The following is a 20263-nucleotide window of genomic DNA, read 5'->3' as shown; positions in this document are numbered from 1 at the left end:
TTTCGTAAAAAACCCAACACCATTCGAATAAAAGTTTCTGCAAAGTTAAATGAAAATTTTTACATTTAATGTTCACCTAAAATTGTTCACGAAATTCTCTGATTAGCTGGATTAAATGGGACCTCTTCCCGAAGAAATTTTCTTGGCCGTGCGAAAAGCAGAAAGCTTACGCTTTTCGTCGCAAAATCAATGATAAATGAGCTCAAGACGTTTTGGAATTACGTCTTACTTACGGATAAAAATGAATTCAACATTTTCGGTTAAATTGTCGTATAATTGTAAATAGAACAAAAAATTAGAAACTTAATCTTAAGAACTTATTCGAACCAGTTAACCAGGACGGTGAAGGTGTTTTTGTGTGAGGGTGCATATCAGCATCAGGACTAGGTAGTTTGGAATTTTTTAATGAAATAAAAGTATTTATTGGAAAAACAGTACATTTTACATAACATAAGAAAGCTAACAGCAAAATAATGAATGTAATGTTCTGCTGATTGTCCTATTTAAAATGATACTATAAAATAATAATAATAAAAAAAATACTAATAATAGTAATAATAATACTAATAATAATAATGGTAACAATAATAATAATAATTCTGCTGTGAAAATTAAATTGAATTAATGAGGACTCATCTTTGAGTATGCTTAAGTCAGATATCTTTTCAAAGTATTTGAAGGTAAAAAAGTAAATTTTACACAATGCAAGAACAAACAGCAAAATAATGAAAGTAATGTTATGCTGATTGTTCTCCTTGAAACGATATTCCAAAAAAAAAAGAATGCTGCAAAAAACAAACAGCAAAATAATGAAGGTAATTTTCTGTTGATTGTTCTCCTTAAAATGATATTCCAAAACAAAAATAATAATATTTATGCTATGAAAATTAAATTTAATTATTCAGAACTCATCTTAGAGCATGTTTAAGTTGGAAATTCTTTCGAAGAATTTATTAGAGAAACAGTTAAAGTTTAAAAAATATGGGCCATTCTCCAGAAAACGTAGCTTTTAAATGCAAATATTTTTCAATTTCAAAACCTTTTGTTTTCTTTTTTCCATTCTTTCATGAAAGTGTTACCTACTAGAAGTAATTACAAACAATGGTCCAGCTAAAGTCCAATTATTTTCCACATAAATAAAAAAAAATAGTAAAATGCCTAGTTTACGGAAATAAAAAAATGAAAAAAAAAAATAATATTAAAAAATTGAGGCCAATTTAATATCAAAGTAGTAATTTTGTTAATTGTGCATACAATCAGCTATTTTAATGATTAGTGGGAACATAATATTAAGCTCTCTTAATTAAAGTACGCTTAATTAGTAATTTCAAATGTATGTTAAAAATAGTATTAAGTAAATTTGAGAATATAATGGCAATTTATAATTTTGGTAGAATGCCTATTATTGATGTATTTCCCCTCCATCATTTATTTTCACCTCAGAAATAATCAGGTCTGTCACGGAGGTGAGGAATTTGCCATTAATATAGGCCTAATAGATACATTTTTCGGGGATTTTTTTTCCTTCGTTGATACAATCTGCACATGTTAAGCATGTGAAAACATGTTCACTTATTTTTTTACATTAATTTACATCCCTGAAATTCGAGTTCACGGAGGTAATTTGAGTAACCACACTAAGTTTTTAAAGCAAAATCTTCTTGTTTTTCGACAAAAATCTCACAACTTTAAATATGGCTGAAAAAAAAAAAAAAAGCAAGGGGGGACCCTTGTATCATGGAAAATAAAAATCGATGTCATACTGCCACGTGTTAATGCTGAATGGCATTTTGAGTTTAGGTAACGGAGGTGAGAATTTGTGTGACATATCTCATTATCCTACTAAAACAAATTAAATCACAATGGAAAAAAAAATTAAATACACTTGAGCATTTAGTGTTTGAGACACTTGTGAGGAAAAAGTTATAAAAAATAAGTTCATTGTATTATTTAAACAAATTATTAAACATATTATGAGCTACAACAAGTGTGTGTCATGCAACGGAGGTGAGAATACACATGTTGTGAAGCAAAAAAAAAAAAAAAAAAATTAAAAAAAAATTTTTTTTTCAAAAAATGTTGACAGATTTAAATGGATACATTAATGTGGAATGTAAAAAATATTGTTACATGAACTATTCTTTAAAGCTTTTTTTTTTTTTTTTTTTTTGGAGAATGACCCATGTAAGAAAGCTAACAGAACAAGCTGCAAAATAAAGTAACGTTCTGTTGATTGTTTTCTCTACAATTAAGTTCCGAAAAAAGAAAAAAAAATGCGATTTCTACTGTAAATCTAAATTAAATTATTTACTACTCATCTTAAAGCATGCTTATGTCAGAAATTCTTTCAAAGTATTTGTTACAAAAACAGCACAAAATCTAAAAAAAATAGTAGAACAAACAGCAACATAATGAAAGGAACGTTCTATTGATTGTTCTTCCTAAAATGATGTTCCAAAAAAGAAGAATATTATTTCTATTATGAAATTAAGCCAAAAGAAATTAAGGACTTCGCTAAAACATCAATTTCCTCACGGTATTTTTCAAACGCATTCACAAAGAACCCTTCCATCAAATAAAATGCTTATCAACAACGAAATTACAACAGCGGATAACTGGCTTCCACGACCTACTTCATTCGAAAGGTACCAACAACAACAACACGGAATATAGCGATTCAGCCTAACAAGCACAGCATAGCAATTTTCTAACCATTCATTATCCTGGTGGCGGACTCTTGATGGAAAGCTACGCCAGGCTAAGTGGAAAAAAAAGACCGTTTTGAGAAAGTTTGATTCATTTATATTTTGTTCTTGATTAGGGGTGGTGGAGTGGGTGGAGCGTACGCACAATAGAAAGGCGCCAATTAACCCAATCTTCGTGTAAACGGATGTTGTAATTGGTAAAGTTACTTTTTGTTTGTTTGTTTTTTGAAAGAGATGCATTGTTGGAAGAGTGGTGGGAAAGTATGTTTTCAGCTTTGCTGAATATATTAGGTGGGAAATATTTTGTTAAAAAAATGTTTCCTAAAAAAAGCTTTTTGATGCATGAAAGTTCATCCTAAAATTTCAATCACAAGTAGAAAAATATTATTCGTCGCTAATTTATTTGCACAACCAGGTTAGTCCCTAGTTAAAATTTTTGGAAGGGTGAAAATTCTCAATTTGCCCAATGAAATTCCAATTTTACCGAATGATAAAATACGTTATCCTACATACATAACATCTAATGATCATTAAATACAATTCAAAAAACGTTTTAAAAAGGAAAAAAAGTCCCAATATTATCTCCAAATTTGCCAAATTAAGAGCAAAATTTGCCGAAAAAGGATTATTTTGGAAGGTTTCAGTGACCTCCTATCGGTGCACCCTGTGCACAACATTTTCTCTAGTTCTGACTTCATAAAATACGAGGGTTGATCCAAGAGTAAGGTTCCCATCAATTTTACAAACATACAGCATTCTCTTCTCATTGAAATTTACATCGTAGAAAGAAAAAACGTTTTTCCATTTTTATACATAATTGCCTTTTTTCTGTGCATTATTGTCAACGGTGCCTTAACTTCTGTATCGAGTGTCACAGAATTCCACCGCCGGAGTGGGATATGACAGTCAACAAACCACTCTGTTCTTAATTGCTGTCCGGAGCTCGAGTCTAGTGATAACCACTTGTTTCCTAAGTTTAAGGAACGCTTTGATGGCCAACGTTTCCGGAGCGACGATGAAGTCAAAAAAGGGGCGAAACGCTTCCTCGTGACACTAAATACAGAAGTTAGGGCACCGGCGAGAATAATACACAGAAAAAGATTATGTATAAAAATAGAGAGTCGTAAGTTGTTATTTTGTGATGTGTTTTTATAACTTCCTATTCTGTAATTCAGATATTTTATTACAGAAAGCAGCATGGCCTTGAAAGTTGAAAGCAATGCATTTCTTTAATTTAGCGAAGTAATTTAGTTTAATTGATCGAACTTACTACTTAAACCTTCGCAGGGTTCATATTTAGATGTTAAATATTGCGAAGTGAAATAGAGCGATTTGCATGGATAATGGTGCATTTTGTTGTAAGTGCATCCCCATTCAACTAGAAATAAAAAAAATGGATTTGATGAAAATTTTCAGAATGTTATTTTCAAGAAGTTTGAAGGAGAAGGAAGCTGATACAGAAATTAAAAGAGGTTTTAATGATTTTGACAAATAGACGATAAAGAGAAGCTGGAGGAGCATGAAGCCTTGTTAACAAAATTTAGAGCAAATGTCTTCACAGTAATTCTAATCAGCCTAGGTATAGATGGAAAACTAAAACGTTTAACTGAGATGGGTCTCAGCAATGGCAAGCTTCATACAAAAACAACAAAATTCTTTAGTGATACGGAATGCTTACATTTTCAAAAACTTGGCGGAATATTCGACCAGAAAACCCAAGCTTTTTCAGATCTTACATTTCATCATTTTTCTTTCTTTTTTTTTTTGGTGATCTAGGTACGCGATATAAATTAATATTAAGTGGGTATGGTTAGATCAAATTTGAAAATTGTCCAAGACATTGTTCATATGATTACCGAAAGTTGTTACGAGGCATCCATTACAAAGTAATGATTCCTCCAGTCGCTGATTTAGAAAGGACATTTGGTAAATTAAAACAACAAATACGAGAAGTGAACGGGTAGAAGAGAGAAAGAATTCTGTTTTCAGTCAATTAAGACTATTAATTTGAAAATGTGAAGGTAAAATTTAAGGTTCGCCTTTCTTGCTTAGAAGGAAATAGTAGAGATCAAACCGTAAAAAAAGTTGTAATTGTTGTTGTTGCTGGCCTACTTGGGCGATCCAAGCTGTTTCCGCTGTGCGAAGTAGGAATCAAAACGGAAGGGACAGCTCAGAATGTAAAGCACCCTAAAAGGGAGGAGTCCGTCTTACCCTCGGTAGGTGGGAGCACTACTTCCATAATTTAGGCATTGTTCGGGAGGAGGGGGAGGCAGGAAGTTTATAGAAAATCTGCATCCATGGTAACAGCTAGCGACCGACCACGGGTAGGATTTTCGTACTCACGAATTTAACAAGCACGTGTACTCGGTGGACATTTGGATCCTGACCCGACGGTTCCAAGCCTAGCGCCGTATTCACTTGGTTACCCCTGGCCCTTTTAAAAAGTAATAGTCCGCAACCTCTGTATTTAATTCAGACAATCAGACATACCGAATCGATTTTGGATACGATAATTAAAATAATAATAATAATAATGAAACGAATTTTGCATCACAATCTGAATTTTAAAGACCAGTCCATTTTTATGAATTTGCATGACAATAATTTACTTCTCAATAACCAGCTTTTATCACTCATTCATAAGCAACCTGTCAAAATTACTCCCATAGCTAATAGTTGAACTTCTCAAAAGCCTCTTCGATTACTGTTAAAAATTCCCTCATCTAAGATCACAAAGCCTTGCGCAAAATTAATTTAAGCAGCGTGATAAACCAAAACACGACCCCTGTGGTCAAGAACCACCATTTCGAAACGGACACTCACCCTGATTAATCTAATCAAAACAAGGTTAATTCCTTCCCCAAGAACGCATACTACAAACAGGTTTTCCATTGTTACAATGTTCTTGTAATATTTTCAGATTCCTAACACTGAATGAATTATAGGTGCTATTAATTTAACAAGAATAGCTCTTTCACAAAAGTAATAGCGTGAATTGATGGAATCTAGAAGGCAACCTAGATAATTGTAAAGCATATGGCTTTTGTAATTGAAATAATCCTCTTAAATGGGACTTCGAATTAATCACACAATCGAACACAAAGATCTCTCAAACGATTCGCTGCGCAATTTGACAGAAATTTTTATGGGAACTAGCAGAATATAAAACGAATGAATGAATATTTAAGAAAGTATTATAATAAAGCGTTAAGAATTGTTAGAGTAATCGTCTATTACTGTAATCTTGCATTCAATATAGTTCAGTGTGCACTTGCTTTAATGCATTGTTAACTGTCTAATATTTTAAAATTGTAATAAATGTAACCGAAGAAGAAGACTATTAATTTATTCCGTATTCTTCAAAACTTCGTTGCTCAAGACAACAACGAAAAAAAAAAGAAAAAGAAACACCTGTATTCGAGTTTTAAGTGTGGGAAAAAAAAAAGGTGATACTTAAATAATGTTTTACACTAACATGAGCTTTAAGAGTTGAAATCTCTACTTATAAAAAAAAGTCAGTGTCTGTCTGTGTATCTATCTGTGTGTGTGTGCGATGTTCAGACGAATCTACAGCACTTCAAGACTTGAAATTCGGTATATAGTTAGTTTGAAACCTCGGATGATGCACATCGAAGCGATTTTTTTTTTTTTTTATATTCTGTCTGGAAATTTTTTAACGATTTTTTAAACACATCGCTGTCTCAAAATTTCCATCAAATCTAGAGCGCAGTACACATGCGCAGAAAGCCCGAAAAAATAATTCTAGCTAGAACACAGAATATAAAACGAACGGCATAAAAATCGAATCGACTGTTAAACCACGGCGATTTGTTCTTCAGATAAGTAATTCTGGTCTTTAACTTGAGCCTTGAATTATGTTTTAAGATCTAAAAACATGGAAGATTTGAAATATCCAATTTTGACCGAAGTGAAAGTTGAAGTTAAGCCTACATTAGCAAAACGTCCTATACTTAACGGAACGATTTTACAAGTTCGAAAAGCATAAATTGCATTACCTGGTCACAAAAGAGCAACACTAATTAGTATTTCCAACAGAACCTAACAAAAGTAAACCTTTGACAGTACACATATTATTCTGCAAGACAACATCGTCTACTACAAATCCTTACGGAACTGTTAAAAAACGACTAAGAGACACTATCATTAAGAGAACTCGAATCAACTGCCAAAAGTAAGAATTTCGGTTCTTTTCTTTTTTTTTTTTTTTTTTTTTTTCAGTTTTCAGTTTACTTTGAGCCATGTTATACGTTGAAAAAAAAAAAAGAAAAGAAAAGAAAAGAAAAACTTACACATGGCTTAGAACCGTTCTTCACGGAACACAACTTACAATGCATTGCAAATTTCATGCTTTCAAAAAACAGATTGCATCATATAAATTTAAATTACAGAACTCAAGTAAAATGTCCCCTCTTGATGGAAAAAAATATTTTAGTAATTTAATACACGTAAAGCATTTTCGGTGTTTAAGCTTCAATATTTATGACGTTCATTTTTTATTAAACTAAGTTAATGCACTGAATGACATCTGGGGAAGAGCCACACCTATTTAAACCAAGCGTCTAATCACCTTAGTACCCCTATTAGGACGACTTAAGATAGCTCTTTCTCTTTACAGTAAATAAAAGTAAGGTTTCAAAGAAATTCTGGAAGGAAGTCTGTGATGGACCTGCGTCCATAGCTCCTACAGCCTTGAAATTTTGTTTAAAAAAATTTCGAACCCCGGGGATGTGCACCTGGGGTTTTGTTATTTAAAATTCGAATTAGAGTTTTTTTTTATTTAACTTTTTAAGCTCAACGTGAAACACAAAACAACGTGAAACAAAAGTTAAACGTTGTATTTAACTTTTTAAGCTCGAATTTCGCGTAAATTGCCTATTATTGCCTATTACAGGGGTGAAAAATTACTTGCATATATTAATATTATATGTCGTTGGAAAGGGTAGACTTTCGCGTTCTACGCAATTTGTTTCAATCCTCTAACTTAAATACGACGGGAGTTACTTGCGTTTTTAGCTCGAAATGTTTTAGGCTTAGCTAAAATTTAGGCACTACTTTCTTCATTACATCTATCAGTTAAAAGCGAAGGAATTGTCCCACCGTTTTCTTTTTGACACCACTGGAAAGAGCGGCATTTTTTACTCCAGATCTAACTCGATCTCTCGTCGAAAAACTAAGCTTCTATCTCCAAAGTAAAAAAAGTTACAAACCGTTAAAAATAAAGTTCGAATAATCTCATCTCCATTAAAATTATTGATGTTTTATTCGACGTTGCCATAGTTACGTCTTTTCGATTCGCTTGTTTTTTCTTTCTTATTTACAAACTTTAAGGGTTTCGATTTTAACGGAAAATCTTAGGCTCAACTCAATTCAAGCCCCGAGCTAAAGAGCAAAATATATTACTACACTGTTAAAACTACAGGATGCATTCGGCACCTTTCAGGGGTGAAACGCTTGTTCACCAGCGGCACCCAATACGGAGCCGAAATCGCACCTCTAAATAGGGTGAAAAACAGGCACCTTTTAAAAAATAGGCAGCCGGGGTGAAAAGAATGAACCTTCGGAGAGAGAAATGGCACCCTTACTGTAGATCCCCCCCTCCCCCGTATTGTGTGCGTTTTTGAATACAGTTGTGTATTTTTCTTTTTTTAATAGTTTTGTTTTGATTCATGATAGTCTACGTTTTGCACACTTTTCACATTGCATGAATTCAGTACTGGAAATGATTAAAACTTGTAATTACAGCATTTGACCATATTTCAGAGTTTTCAACATAGTTAAGAAGTGCTCACGGCTTTAATGCATCTGATCGTTCTCTACATCAGTGTTTCTCAACCTCTTTTGACCCACGGGTCAGTAAAAACAAATGAAAAACATTGCGGACCTGTGAAATTTTTATCCTTTTCTTAAAAATAAATAAAATAAATAATAATAATTATAATAACTCTCGGGGCGGTAAAAAACTTGTGAAAAAATTCTGCGTACTGATGAGTTTTTTTTTTTTTTTTTTTGTTTTACAAAGTAATATTAAAAATGAATAAAACAATAAATATCTACAGACTTTATTTGGTACCAAAGAGTTGTCACAAATATATTTAAAGTTAAAGACGAGTAATTATTTGAATAATCATAGTTAAGTTAATGATCATTTGTGAGAAAAAACCGCACCGAAAGTAAAGTGTAGATGTACTTATGAATTATTTACATGAACAGCCAAAAATATTCTGGGATATTAAAGTTACGGAAAAACAAAATCGTTTCTCAAACGTTCAAAATTTCAATCAAAATAACAATAAAATAAAATGCGCATAAAATTTTTCGACAGTTAAAAATTTAAAGAAATTCCTAACACTATCGAATAACCGCTAACAGGAAATGATTCAAACACTTGAACGAAAAAGCAAAAGAAAAAGATAGACGGAGAGAGATTTCTTTTTTATTTTTTGCGTTCGCTACACGAAGCACAAGAATCATTTTTATTTAGGCTCTCACTTGTTGATTATTGCAAATATCATTGCGGTTACTATTTCGGTGATTAAATGTTGCTTATCGAGCACTCACGAAAATAATGATAGATACATTTAGTAGCGTTTTGAATGATGGAATTTTCACGACAGTAACGGTAACCTGAAAATAAACAACTAACGGTACTACGGTATCGTAACGGACTAACGGTAACTAAAAACAATTAAACGTACTTTTAACTATGTTTGAAAGCCCTAAAAGCTACAAAGTGATCAAAAGCTGTACTTACTTGTTATTTTAAAGAATTATCCTACAAAAGTTGAGATTTAATCCAATAGTGTACTTCATTCAATGTGAAAGACGTAGAAGCCACGCGTAGTGCAACCTATCATTCGTCCGCCATATTGAAGTGGTTGAATGGTGAATGTATGCCGGAAGCGCATGCGCCAGCAAGTCATTTAGGGATTGCTTGTTGTTTTGGCACCCCTGTCTACGACTGTCTGCTACTTTCGCACCTCTGCTTTACTTCCTGGCCAGTATGGCACCCTTGGTCACCATGCTTTCACCTTAGGGGGAATATATTCACTCGTCTGGAACCTCTGGTTATAACAGTGTAGAGACAATGAATATGAAAGCGACTTTTTAAACGTACAAAACTGCAGTTTTGCAATGCTCAGGAGCCCCTTAGCCATTACGACTCTGTAAGTTGGTACAAGTTATTTTGAAAACCTAAGGTAAGGCGTGATTTTTGATCCAAAGGGAGCTAGCTCATAATGCGTTTTTAATCTGTTTCTTTCTAACTGACGATTTAAATCTTTGAGAATCAAATAAGATTGCAAAGCAATCTTCGGGGGGTTGGTGAGCGTTAGCGAGCAGGGGGCAGAGCTCCCAAGTATTGTATATATTTCTCAAAAATAGTATATCTTAAAAATCGCGGATTGAAAATGTAACAGAAATAAAAAAAACTTTCTAATGCGTTCTGTACACTTTATATTACCATTATTTATGCTCTGACGATTTATTATAACATTACCATGAATTACAGAAAACCCTTTTCACTGTGAATGCTCGACTTTGTGGATCTATGATTGGTACATGACCAACACTACCATCATTCGCTTACCAACATGTAATGCCCCAGATGAATACAAGGATGTCTTCCTGAACAAGCTTCCGTGGTCTTCAATATGTGCTGAAAATAATTCTACTTTTCCTTTTCGATACTGGGCAAAAGGTATAAGAAGTTAAAGATTTATCTTTTTTGTTTTTAATTTTTGCATTTGCATTTTTTTTTAACATCCGTTGTGTTTTTTTACATTTTAGTCGCGTTTAGGCTGAAATAGTAACAATTTTTTTTTTTAGAAAATATCTGTTTTTGCCTAAATTTAGGCTAAAATAGTCGTCATAGTCTGCAACTCTTCAAAATACTCGTAATGGTCGCTTTTTTAGTCGTCAGTGGCAGCCCTGCATTGAATGAATAAATAAATTAATGAATTTAAAAAAAAAAGATAAGCTAATATTAATTGATTTCTTTTTTCTTTTTCTGAAAATTTATATATTATATCTTTATAATATTTGAACACATGCTATTGCTTGATTTTAACGTAATTTATGCTCAAAGAAAGAAAAAAGGAAACTAAAATTATATTAATTTTTATGGCAATAGAAGATAATTATTTCATGATTAATAAGTAAAAATAAAGCAATGATTTTTTTGTTTTAAAATTTTCAAACATGTTAAATTAACAACAGTAGTAAAAAATCGCCATTCTGTAAATGCCTTCAATGTCCATTGTCCATGCATAATATTTTTTTTTTAAAGAGAAAAGTTTAGTACAATGTTTCATATATGAAATACAAGAAGTGATACGAAACAACTTAACCCGAACTAGTTGAGCATCAAAACTCGTTAAATACTTACATGTTTCACACATAAACTATTACTTCCAAAAACATAATTATCCCGAAAATCCAAACAACATGTTCTAATGTAGAAATTATATGATTTTGAGTTACCATAGCTGAACACCGTTTATTAACTATGACATTTGGTGAATAGAAATTTAAATTAGTGCGTTAATGAGAAAATTCTGACATGATTAACAGCACTCATTTGTTACATTCAACCTATATTTTTCTAGAAATCATCTGCTAACTCTCCACCGCATGCACCACCATTTTTATTGTGCTCATTGGCAGTGACGTAGTCAGAAAATCTTTTAAAAGGGGGTTTGATTTCGGGGCGGAGGGTAATTTTAGTTGTTTTCAAAGGTCAAGAAAGGTAAACTTCTGCTTCACGGTGGTGGGGATACATGCCATTGTTTATGATACTTTTCACACTTCGGCATTTTGCAGCGTAATCTATCCTTTCATTTTAATAAGCAACTCAAATGAATTTATGTTCTGATGCTAATGATTATTCTAGGGCATTTGATACTATCTTTTTCTAGTCCCAAATGTTCTTTTATCATCACCCCCAAGTAATGCAGTCAAAAAAGAACTTTCTCCGACTTTATTCATACCTGCTGACTGTATTCAAAATGTCGTTCAGGGAGCTATATAAAACTTTTGTACACTTAAAATATTAGATTTTTAGTTTATAATCAGTTGTTTAATCTTCACTTCAAGTGCATTTAAATTTAACGCACACCACAACCTATATCAGGAGTTTTTATGAGTGCAAAGAACTAGGTACAGTAAAACCTGTCTACAACGATATTGTTGATACCTAAAAAAAGTATCGTAATAAACAGGTTATTGTTATAGACAGTTTGATTATTCATGCTGATATTTTGCTGACCCCCCCCCCCCCCAAAAAAAAATGTTATAGACAGGTTATCGTTATAGACAGTATCTTTATACACAGGTTTCACGTTACACACAAGGTAAGACTAAATGTCTAGTTGAAGGATTTTTAATACAAATCGCATATTTTTGACTTTTTTTATAGATAATTTGAAAACTCTATTATAAACAGAAGTAATTACAGGTTTTAAAAAAATTTCTTAATTTATTCTCAACTATATAAGCAATAATAATTAATCTCTCTTCTCTCTCACGGAACAGAGTCTCTCATCTCTAAGTAATGGAATCGCAATCATTCATGCGTAGTAAATTTACTATCCGAGTCAACTTTTGGATAACAAAGAGAAGGGAAACAGTGATTCTACAACTAGTGTGCTATCCGTAACTAGTGATTTTAAAACGTCAATCTTAAATCTTTGACATCAACAATACCCGAAGAGTATAAAACACATAACATGCAGTAGTCTTGTATCATCACGGAAGACTCCCCTTCTCTTTCACTAGAATGCTAAAATTTAGGGGCTCTCAGAGTCCTACTTGCCACGGCTTGCTGTGGTATTTACACCAGATAAATCAAATGAAATGGGCAGGTGCGGGGATTGCTGGGGTGCCAAATGCCAAGTCTCACATTACCCAATATCAATGAGTCGATAGAATGTTGGATAAATTACTTTCAGATGAGTAAGAGAAACGAGAGAAGTTAAACGTAATTCGATGAAAAATAAAATTATTAACTTTACATTACAAACATGAAAATATATTTTTCAACAAATGACAGAAGAAATGAACTGTAAAAAACGTACAGAATTAAATAAAGTTGAAAGTATTATAACATGATGACCAGAGTAATTTTCTGAGCATAATTCGCCGTGTTCGTTCGGACAACTAACGCGATTTATTGTGGACAATGTATAATAAATAAAATAGTGTTGTAATATATTTGTATAAATATAATTGTAAAATATTTTGCAATGAAGAATAGAAATGGTGCTGTAAACTTTGGTCGTCAAACAGTTATTTCAAGCATTTACACATCCAGTATCAGCGAAATAGCCAAACAATTCATAGACGGTTACCGAAATTTTTAAGTGAAGAAATTTTAAAAAAAATGATTTAGAAAACTATACAGGAAGATACGTAAACACAAAACTTTAAATTGAGGAAATGCTTTTAAAACAAATCTTTCATAAAATGAACATTATTGATCTCATAAGAGAAGGTTGGACTAACAAGAATTTACTATATGTCTTTCCTGAAACATAATGATGTAAATATTTTTAAATGTTCAACTACAAATGTTACACGACAGAAAACACTAATAATCATTTTATTCGTTACAGGATTTCGTGACTACGACGTCATACAGCTGGTCAGCAGTGCTTCGTCCGTCACTGTCACGTGGAAGGTGCATGACCCGAAGCTCAGAAATGGCGGTGACAATCGAAAATGGGCCATCGTCTACCGTCGCGCAACCGACAGCCCATACCAGATGACACTCGTACCAACACAGCAACCAATCACCAGCGAAACTGTCTACACCCAACGGATAGCTGGTCTGAAGCCACACACGAGCTACGTCGTCTGCGTTGCGATCGCCCAAGATGGTAAATATACCATTGAACCAAACAAATGTCGCAAAGTTGCGACTCGCACGTTGCTAGACATTGGTGAAGTGGACGACAATGCCTTGGGACCTGATGGTGCTGCATTGATGAGTGGCGACAACATCAGCACAGAAGTAGAAGAAGTGACAGTGTCTGCCACGGCCATCAACATTCGATGGCAGCTGAAAGTGCTAGAATCTCACATTCCAAAAGACGAACCAGTGTCGCTCCGCCACGAGTGGACGATTCGCATCAGGCGAACGGGTTCTGACAACTACACCGACATTCCTGTCTACGATATTACAGCTGCTAGCGAGACAAACGGTCAAATGTACGAATATGGAATAACAGACCTTGCTTCTCAAACACATTACGATGTGTGCCTAATTGATGTGGAACACAGACCTATAGGAGACAGGATTACCGCCACGCCTTTGGACATCTTGCAAACATATCAACCACAAATTAATGAAACGGCCTCATGTTCCACCGTGCAAACATCCAGCAATTACATGTTATATGCCACAGAGATAGCCGCGATCGCAATAGCCTGTGCCATCTGTTTCATAGTCAGCGGAGTGACAATCTTCTTGTGCAGGCAAAAGCGGCTGCTAAAATTTAAACCAGACAAATTGAGAAAGTGGTTCTCTAAAGGGTGCAAAGAAAGACCACCATCTGTCGGTTGTAACAAGTACGTTGTCACTACAATACCCAGAGTGCGCTGTGATCAACCGACGGTGAACGAAAGGACGATAGACAGAAATTTCGCAGAATCGTGGAATTCCCTTAGGTTGCCATATACAGATTTTTCAAATCCCGATAGGCCACAGTTCAGCAGTTTTAGGACTATTGGCTACAAGGACGCTTTGACGTCAGTAACTATTTATAAATCGGGACATTCAGAATGTTGAAAAATCTAACCCGAAAATCATCAAGTAAAATTTATTTTACACGAAATGATTGAAAACTTTTGGCAATGAAACATATGTTTGAAGAACACTGATTTACTATGCCAGTAAAGCAGATTTTATTTAAGTACCTTACATGACTCGAGAGAAATTGTAAAATATTTTGCAATAAAGTATAGAAATGGTGCTGTAAACTTTCGTCGTGCCACAATCATTTCAAGCATTCACATAGCCAATGTCAGCGAAATATCCAAACAGTTCATTGAAAGTTACCAAACTTTTTAAGTAAAATAATTTTTTAAAAATGTGATTTAAACAGCGAGACAGAAAGAAACGTAAAAGCGAAGCTGTAAAACGAGGAAATGCTTAAAAAAGTCATCTTATAAAGTGAACACCACTGATTCAAGTGATATAATATTTTTATATATGATTTTTCAGATGTGTGTGTGTATGTGTGTGTGATCTACAAATTAGTATTATTTATTTATTTCAAAGAGTCATGTTTTGTAATAACCATAAGAAACCAAGAAACAGGTTTTAAGCACAAAATTGCACACTGCTTACCAGTAACAATAGTCGCAATTTAAATAATAACAAATAAAATACAGTCGAACTTTTTTATAACGAGCGCAAAAGGAATAAGGTACAAATTCCGTTAAAACACAGAAAACATCCCCATCAGATCACTAAATAACAAGAAAAATGTAAAGAATTAATGAACATATTATTGATACAATCTACCAAAATATTTATTTTCTTTTTCTGATTCTAAACGGGCAGATACAATCTCATAAGGAGCTGTACAGAAAAGATGTCACTTCGTTTTAAATTTTTTGAACCCCTTCCCTTTGCGTCACAAAGCGACACTGTCCCCCCCCCCCCTCCTTCTTTGTCACAAATCACGCTATTTTTCATAGGCATATTGTTACTTAAAAAAGGCTTGATGTCACACATATTATTGCCCCTATCCCTCGTCACAAACTCACAATTTCACGGGTCCTCCTCCCTACTCACTCAAAGCGTGACATCATTTGCAAACAGTCTCAAAGGGTCCAAGTAAAAGTTCATAATTATCTCATGAGTAATTCTAAAACTATTAACTAGTGCACTTTTAATTTTTTTTTCTGACAAAGTTGTATTTACATAGATACCCAGGTTGCTTTTATAAAAAGTAAAATACAGTTGGATCTCTGTCTAACGAGGCTCTATTTAACGATTTTCTCTATTTAACGACGGCGTTCCTCGGTCTCCGATGGTCCACTATAGTGTAAACAGCATTCTATTTAAGGACGCTTTCTACTTAAGGACGATTTTTTGTGGTGCCTTGAAAGTCGTTAAACAGAGAGCTAACTGTAATAATCCTTTTACTTAGATGGTAGAAATTTAACACTGAAGGTAACTCAGACGATAGGTTCTCGGACAACGACGATTAGTTTGAACTATACGTTTTGAGTTGATCCAGATTTACAGTGTCTCCCCTTTTCGTTCCTCTCTTTTTTTCTTCTTTTCTTTTTGATACATGGACTGAAAAACATTTAACTACGAAAAATGTCGATGACTTGAACCATCGAAGTCTTTAACGAAAATTCATACATAACTCAAAAACTTACTTTTGCGGCGGAGTAAATTCTAGCCTGTATTTTAAAAAAAAAAAAATTTTAAATTCAGCTTTTTGCAATTTTAAAGCAAAATCAATAATAATAAACGAAAATAATTTTTTAAAAAATCCATCATCCAGCCTCTGGCATTAGTTTTAATTCTGACTTAAATTCAAATTAGTATGTTTTTCGCAATCATGAATTGCAATAGCCCTATTCGTTGGGTTTCTTCTTTCTACAAATGGCTCCTATCGCAACCATAATTGCGATAAACATAATTTGGATTTAAGACGTCCAAATTCAAATAAATGGTAGGGGCTGCATGCTGTTTTTGTCTAAAAAGGGTAGTGTAAAGTCGAGAGGGTCGGGTACAAATTAAGTCGATTCGGGGGATATGGACACCATCGCCCAGGATTGAGGGACAAGGACACGGAGGCTGGTGCACACTGCAGCTCGCGGATACCCAAGAGTATAAAGTGACACGAAACGTCAATTTTAATCAAGGGAGGACAATTAGCAGTAAGTGATTGCTCAACAATTATGAATTATTACATAACGAATAAAGCTATTAACATCTTAACTCACAATCACAAATTTTCCACACAATCTGTAAGAAATTCTAAAACTGTATAAGGGTTTAAATCTACATGAAGCTTAGAGAACTTATTTTATACTTTTTAGTTCATTTTAAAAAACATGGCAAATATATTTTTTTTTATTTTATTAATTATTTTCAGTTTTTTAGTATTGTGCGTCTGAAATGTTGTATTCAATTTTAAATGCTCCGATTAAACGGTTAAGTTGACGATGATAGAAGAATCTGATCACAGGAAGAGTGAAAATTGAGTTGTAAGATTCTACTGAGATAAGAACCAAACCAAGTTTAAAAAAAAAAGAAAGAAAAAAGAAAAAAAAACATGTGTAATAAAATATCGTATTTTCAATTTAAATGCTACAAAGGAAAAATAATTCATGCATATGCAGAATAACTTCGATTTAACAATGCCCGATGTAAAATTTCCTCAATTTAATGATATATATTTCACTAGTCCGGGTTTAACTGCAGTGAATGTATATGCTCCTCGATTTAACGATATCCTTGATTTAACGATAACTTTTTCCAGCCAATTGACAATCGTTAAACCTGGGTTATAACTGCACTGTAAAAACGATTCAGAAACGTTCCTGGAAAATAATGGGCAGCTAATGCGCCCAATTTCTTCCAGTAACATATCTTGAAACGAGCTGATGTGTGCATCACATGACTTCCTTTTACTCCAATTTAATGTCATTTCCCCATTATTCGCTATTTTAATGTGATTCAATATTTATTCTCTAAACATCACCAACAATGGCCAAATTGAAACCAAAAAAAAAAAAAAAACTCCGCCAAATTTGTCGCCAAGTTGGCGACAAAACTTGGCGACCAAAAGACTGGCGATATATCGCCAAATGTCCGACAAATTATAACGCCACTTGAGTTTACATCGAAATTAACAATGATTTCCCCCCAAAAAGGTGCAAAAGACCCCCTTAGGAACATCCGAAAGCAACCAAAAGGGGAGGTGCACAACTAGACCCCACTACGAGTCTATGTACCAAATTTCAACTTTCTAGGACATACCATTTTTGAGTTTTGCGAGATACATACGCACATACGCACATACGCACATACGCACATACATACAGACGTCACGAGAAAAGTCGTTGTAATTACCTCGGTGATGGTCAAAATAGATATTTCGCGTGTCTATACATTCTTAGGCACTTTTCCGCATGTGGTCGAATCGAAAAAAAAACTCAACATTCATTTGGGGGTGAGCAAAATGGAAATTAAGGGCGATTTTTGAGTGAAAATTTTTTCACGAATACAATACTTCCTTTTTTGTAAAAGGAAGTAAAACCACACCCACCCAACCTTCCTGATATTGTCCCGGAAACCCTCCTGAAAATTTCAGAAATTTTCCCGTTAAAAGCCAGTTGTGTCTCTGGAAAATTAGAGTAAACTTAAAGGTATAATATAACAGCTTGGCACCTTCCTGATTTATCAGGGAAGTTCCAAGAGCATTATTGCAAATATGGCCAAAGCTAAGCGAGAATTGCAAGAAAGTAACGAGCATTTTACTCGCCTTCAATTCTTGCAAAGCAACGTAGTTCATACTTATTCTCTCCCTATGGGAGTTTAATTAGCATGAACAGGCCGTAACTTAATTGAAGCCGATACACTTTATAAATACGCTCAGTCAATCTTTAAACTGGGAGGTAAAAATATTTTTCACAACAGTGAAAAGTCTGCATTCGTGCAACTTGTAACCATTCAGAAAACTTTTTGACAATGATATTGATTTTTCCAGGAAGTGAATCAAAACCATTAAAATCCCGAAACGTTACACGGAAATACCTAGTGACGTTTCGGAAATTTTTTTACAGTGTGTACATGTTTGAAAAAAACATCAATGTTTCGAAAATATCGACATGGATGCCGCATCATTAAATACACAGTATAATCCGGTTAAAGTATCCCTCAACATGCTTCGTCTGAAGCAATATCTTTTAATTAACTTTGAAAATAGTGATTTAAATAGAGAGGCAATACAGTAAAAAATATAACTAATGTTGAAGACACAGAAGTGAAGAATTGCATGTTAGATATTCAGTTGAGCTACAATGGATCCATATGACACTAAAGCAGCAATAACTGGCATAATTACAGTCATGTTCACTGTAAACATTCCATATGCTGTGTAATGAGAATTTGCTGCAAAAGTCGCAGAAGACATTTTCATTAATATTGCATCAAACCCCGTATCAAAGGAGCGTAATGCTTTTTGGGAAGTGGCCATACATGGATCTGAATCTCCATTCTTCAGTTCTGATGCAAGTAAGGTTGATTTGAACAAAGTCTCTGTAGGAGTAGTAGCATCTAAGCGCTCAAGTTTAGGAGCATTAGTTTCAAACATCTGACTTATTTTGTTAGTTCGCTTACTTCTTCGTTTTGAAACACTTTCAGAAAGGCCCGAAACTTTTACACATTCTACAGACACATTAGAGGCAATTTTTGTCGGCTTCTGTATAATACTGCAAACAGAACGGGACACAGCAAGAGCTGAGTTTTCTACATCTGAACCAGTGTAACACAGGCAAAACATGCACAACATGCTGAACAAAGATACTAAACCTTCCAGAGGCAAACTGTACAGGGTGTAGACCGAGTATCTGGTAAACAAAGTAACAAAGAAAAACAAAGTAGCGAAAGTTGAACAAAACAAAAGTGCCACTATAAGTGAAACCGCTGATTCAACCTTTCGTATTACATGTTCCATAAAATGGCAGAATTTGTGGTATGTGTTTGAGACACCAGACACATTTTTACTTTTAATCCTCTTCGCAAAAGTCCAGTTAATGTCAGCTGTATACTTGTACAACATAATTACAATAGCAAAAGCAATGTTACAAGTTCCAAGGCTAAAAAATATATTAGTAAGAGAAAAACAACAAACTAAAAGAGTCAGAACTCCATCAGAAAAACACGTGGTGTATGATGTTTCGCTAGTATAAAGTAGGATATTGATATTAAGAGATAGAGGTATAAGTATAATAATCAGAGCAGCAATGATTACTATTTTTTTCATATGACCTTTTGTTTCAACACCAACTTCATCAGAAATCAAGGACAACTGATTTACAGCATGTCCAATTTGTTTCTTCTTAGCCAATAGAATTACCCGCATTAAAATCGAAAGTATTCGGTCGAATATTCTAATGAAATGCTTCCAGTAATCAGGACGAGAAACTCTAGAATAAATATCAATCGCATACCCGATAAAAGCAATAGCATTTAAAAAAGCAAAATAGAGCTTCTGAAACACATTCATTAATTGTTTTTCCCCACAATGTCCTGGATTGGTGACAGGTATATGTACCCCAAACAAAGAAGCACAGAACAAGATTGGACGCATATTTGATGACACTAAGCACGACATAGCACTGTCTAAAAACGTAATTAGCTCTTTGCCTTTTTGAATTATTAAAGTATAAAGCAAGATGAAAATCTTCAGAGCATTTTTATTTTTAGCAATCTTAACAACTGCATTTACTCTTCAATTTATTTTTAAATGAATTCCAGACCACGTTGCAAATCAACTGACAAAATATTAATT

General features: G+C 33.8%; 2 protein-coding genes across 2 annotated transcripts in view; one reads left to right on the top strand and one right to left on the bottom strand.

Moving 5' to 3' along the window:
- Positions 1 to 14853, top strand: part of LOC129228056 (uncharacterized) — a 59593-nt gene extending 44740 nt beyond the window's left edge. The window contains exons 4-5 of the mRNA XM_054862691.1: positions 10234 to 10422; positions 13334 to 14853. Coding sequence (XP_054718666.1) covers positions 10234 to 10422; positions 13334 to 14508 — 1364 coding nt within the window. The 3' untranslated portion in view covers positions 14509 to 14853. The remainder of the gene's footprint in view (positions 1 to 10233; positions 10423 to 13333) is intronic.
- LOC129228054 (rab3 GTPase-activating protein catalytic subunit-like) overlaps positions 1 to 20263 on the bottom strand; it is a 388943-nt gene that overhangs the window by 116204 nt on the left and 252476 nt on the right. The window lies entirely within an intron of this gene.

This window comes from Uloborus diversus, chromosome 8 (assembly GCF_026930045.1).
Source record: "Uloborus diversus isolate 005 chromosome 8, Udiv.v.3.1, whole genome shotgun sequence".
NCBI classification, from domain to species: Eukaryota; Metazoa; Arthropoda; class Arachnida; order Araneae; family Uloboridae; genus Uloborus; species Uloborus diversus.
This window is presented reverse-complemented; position numbering and strand designations above follow the sequence as displayed.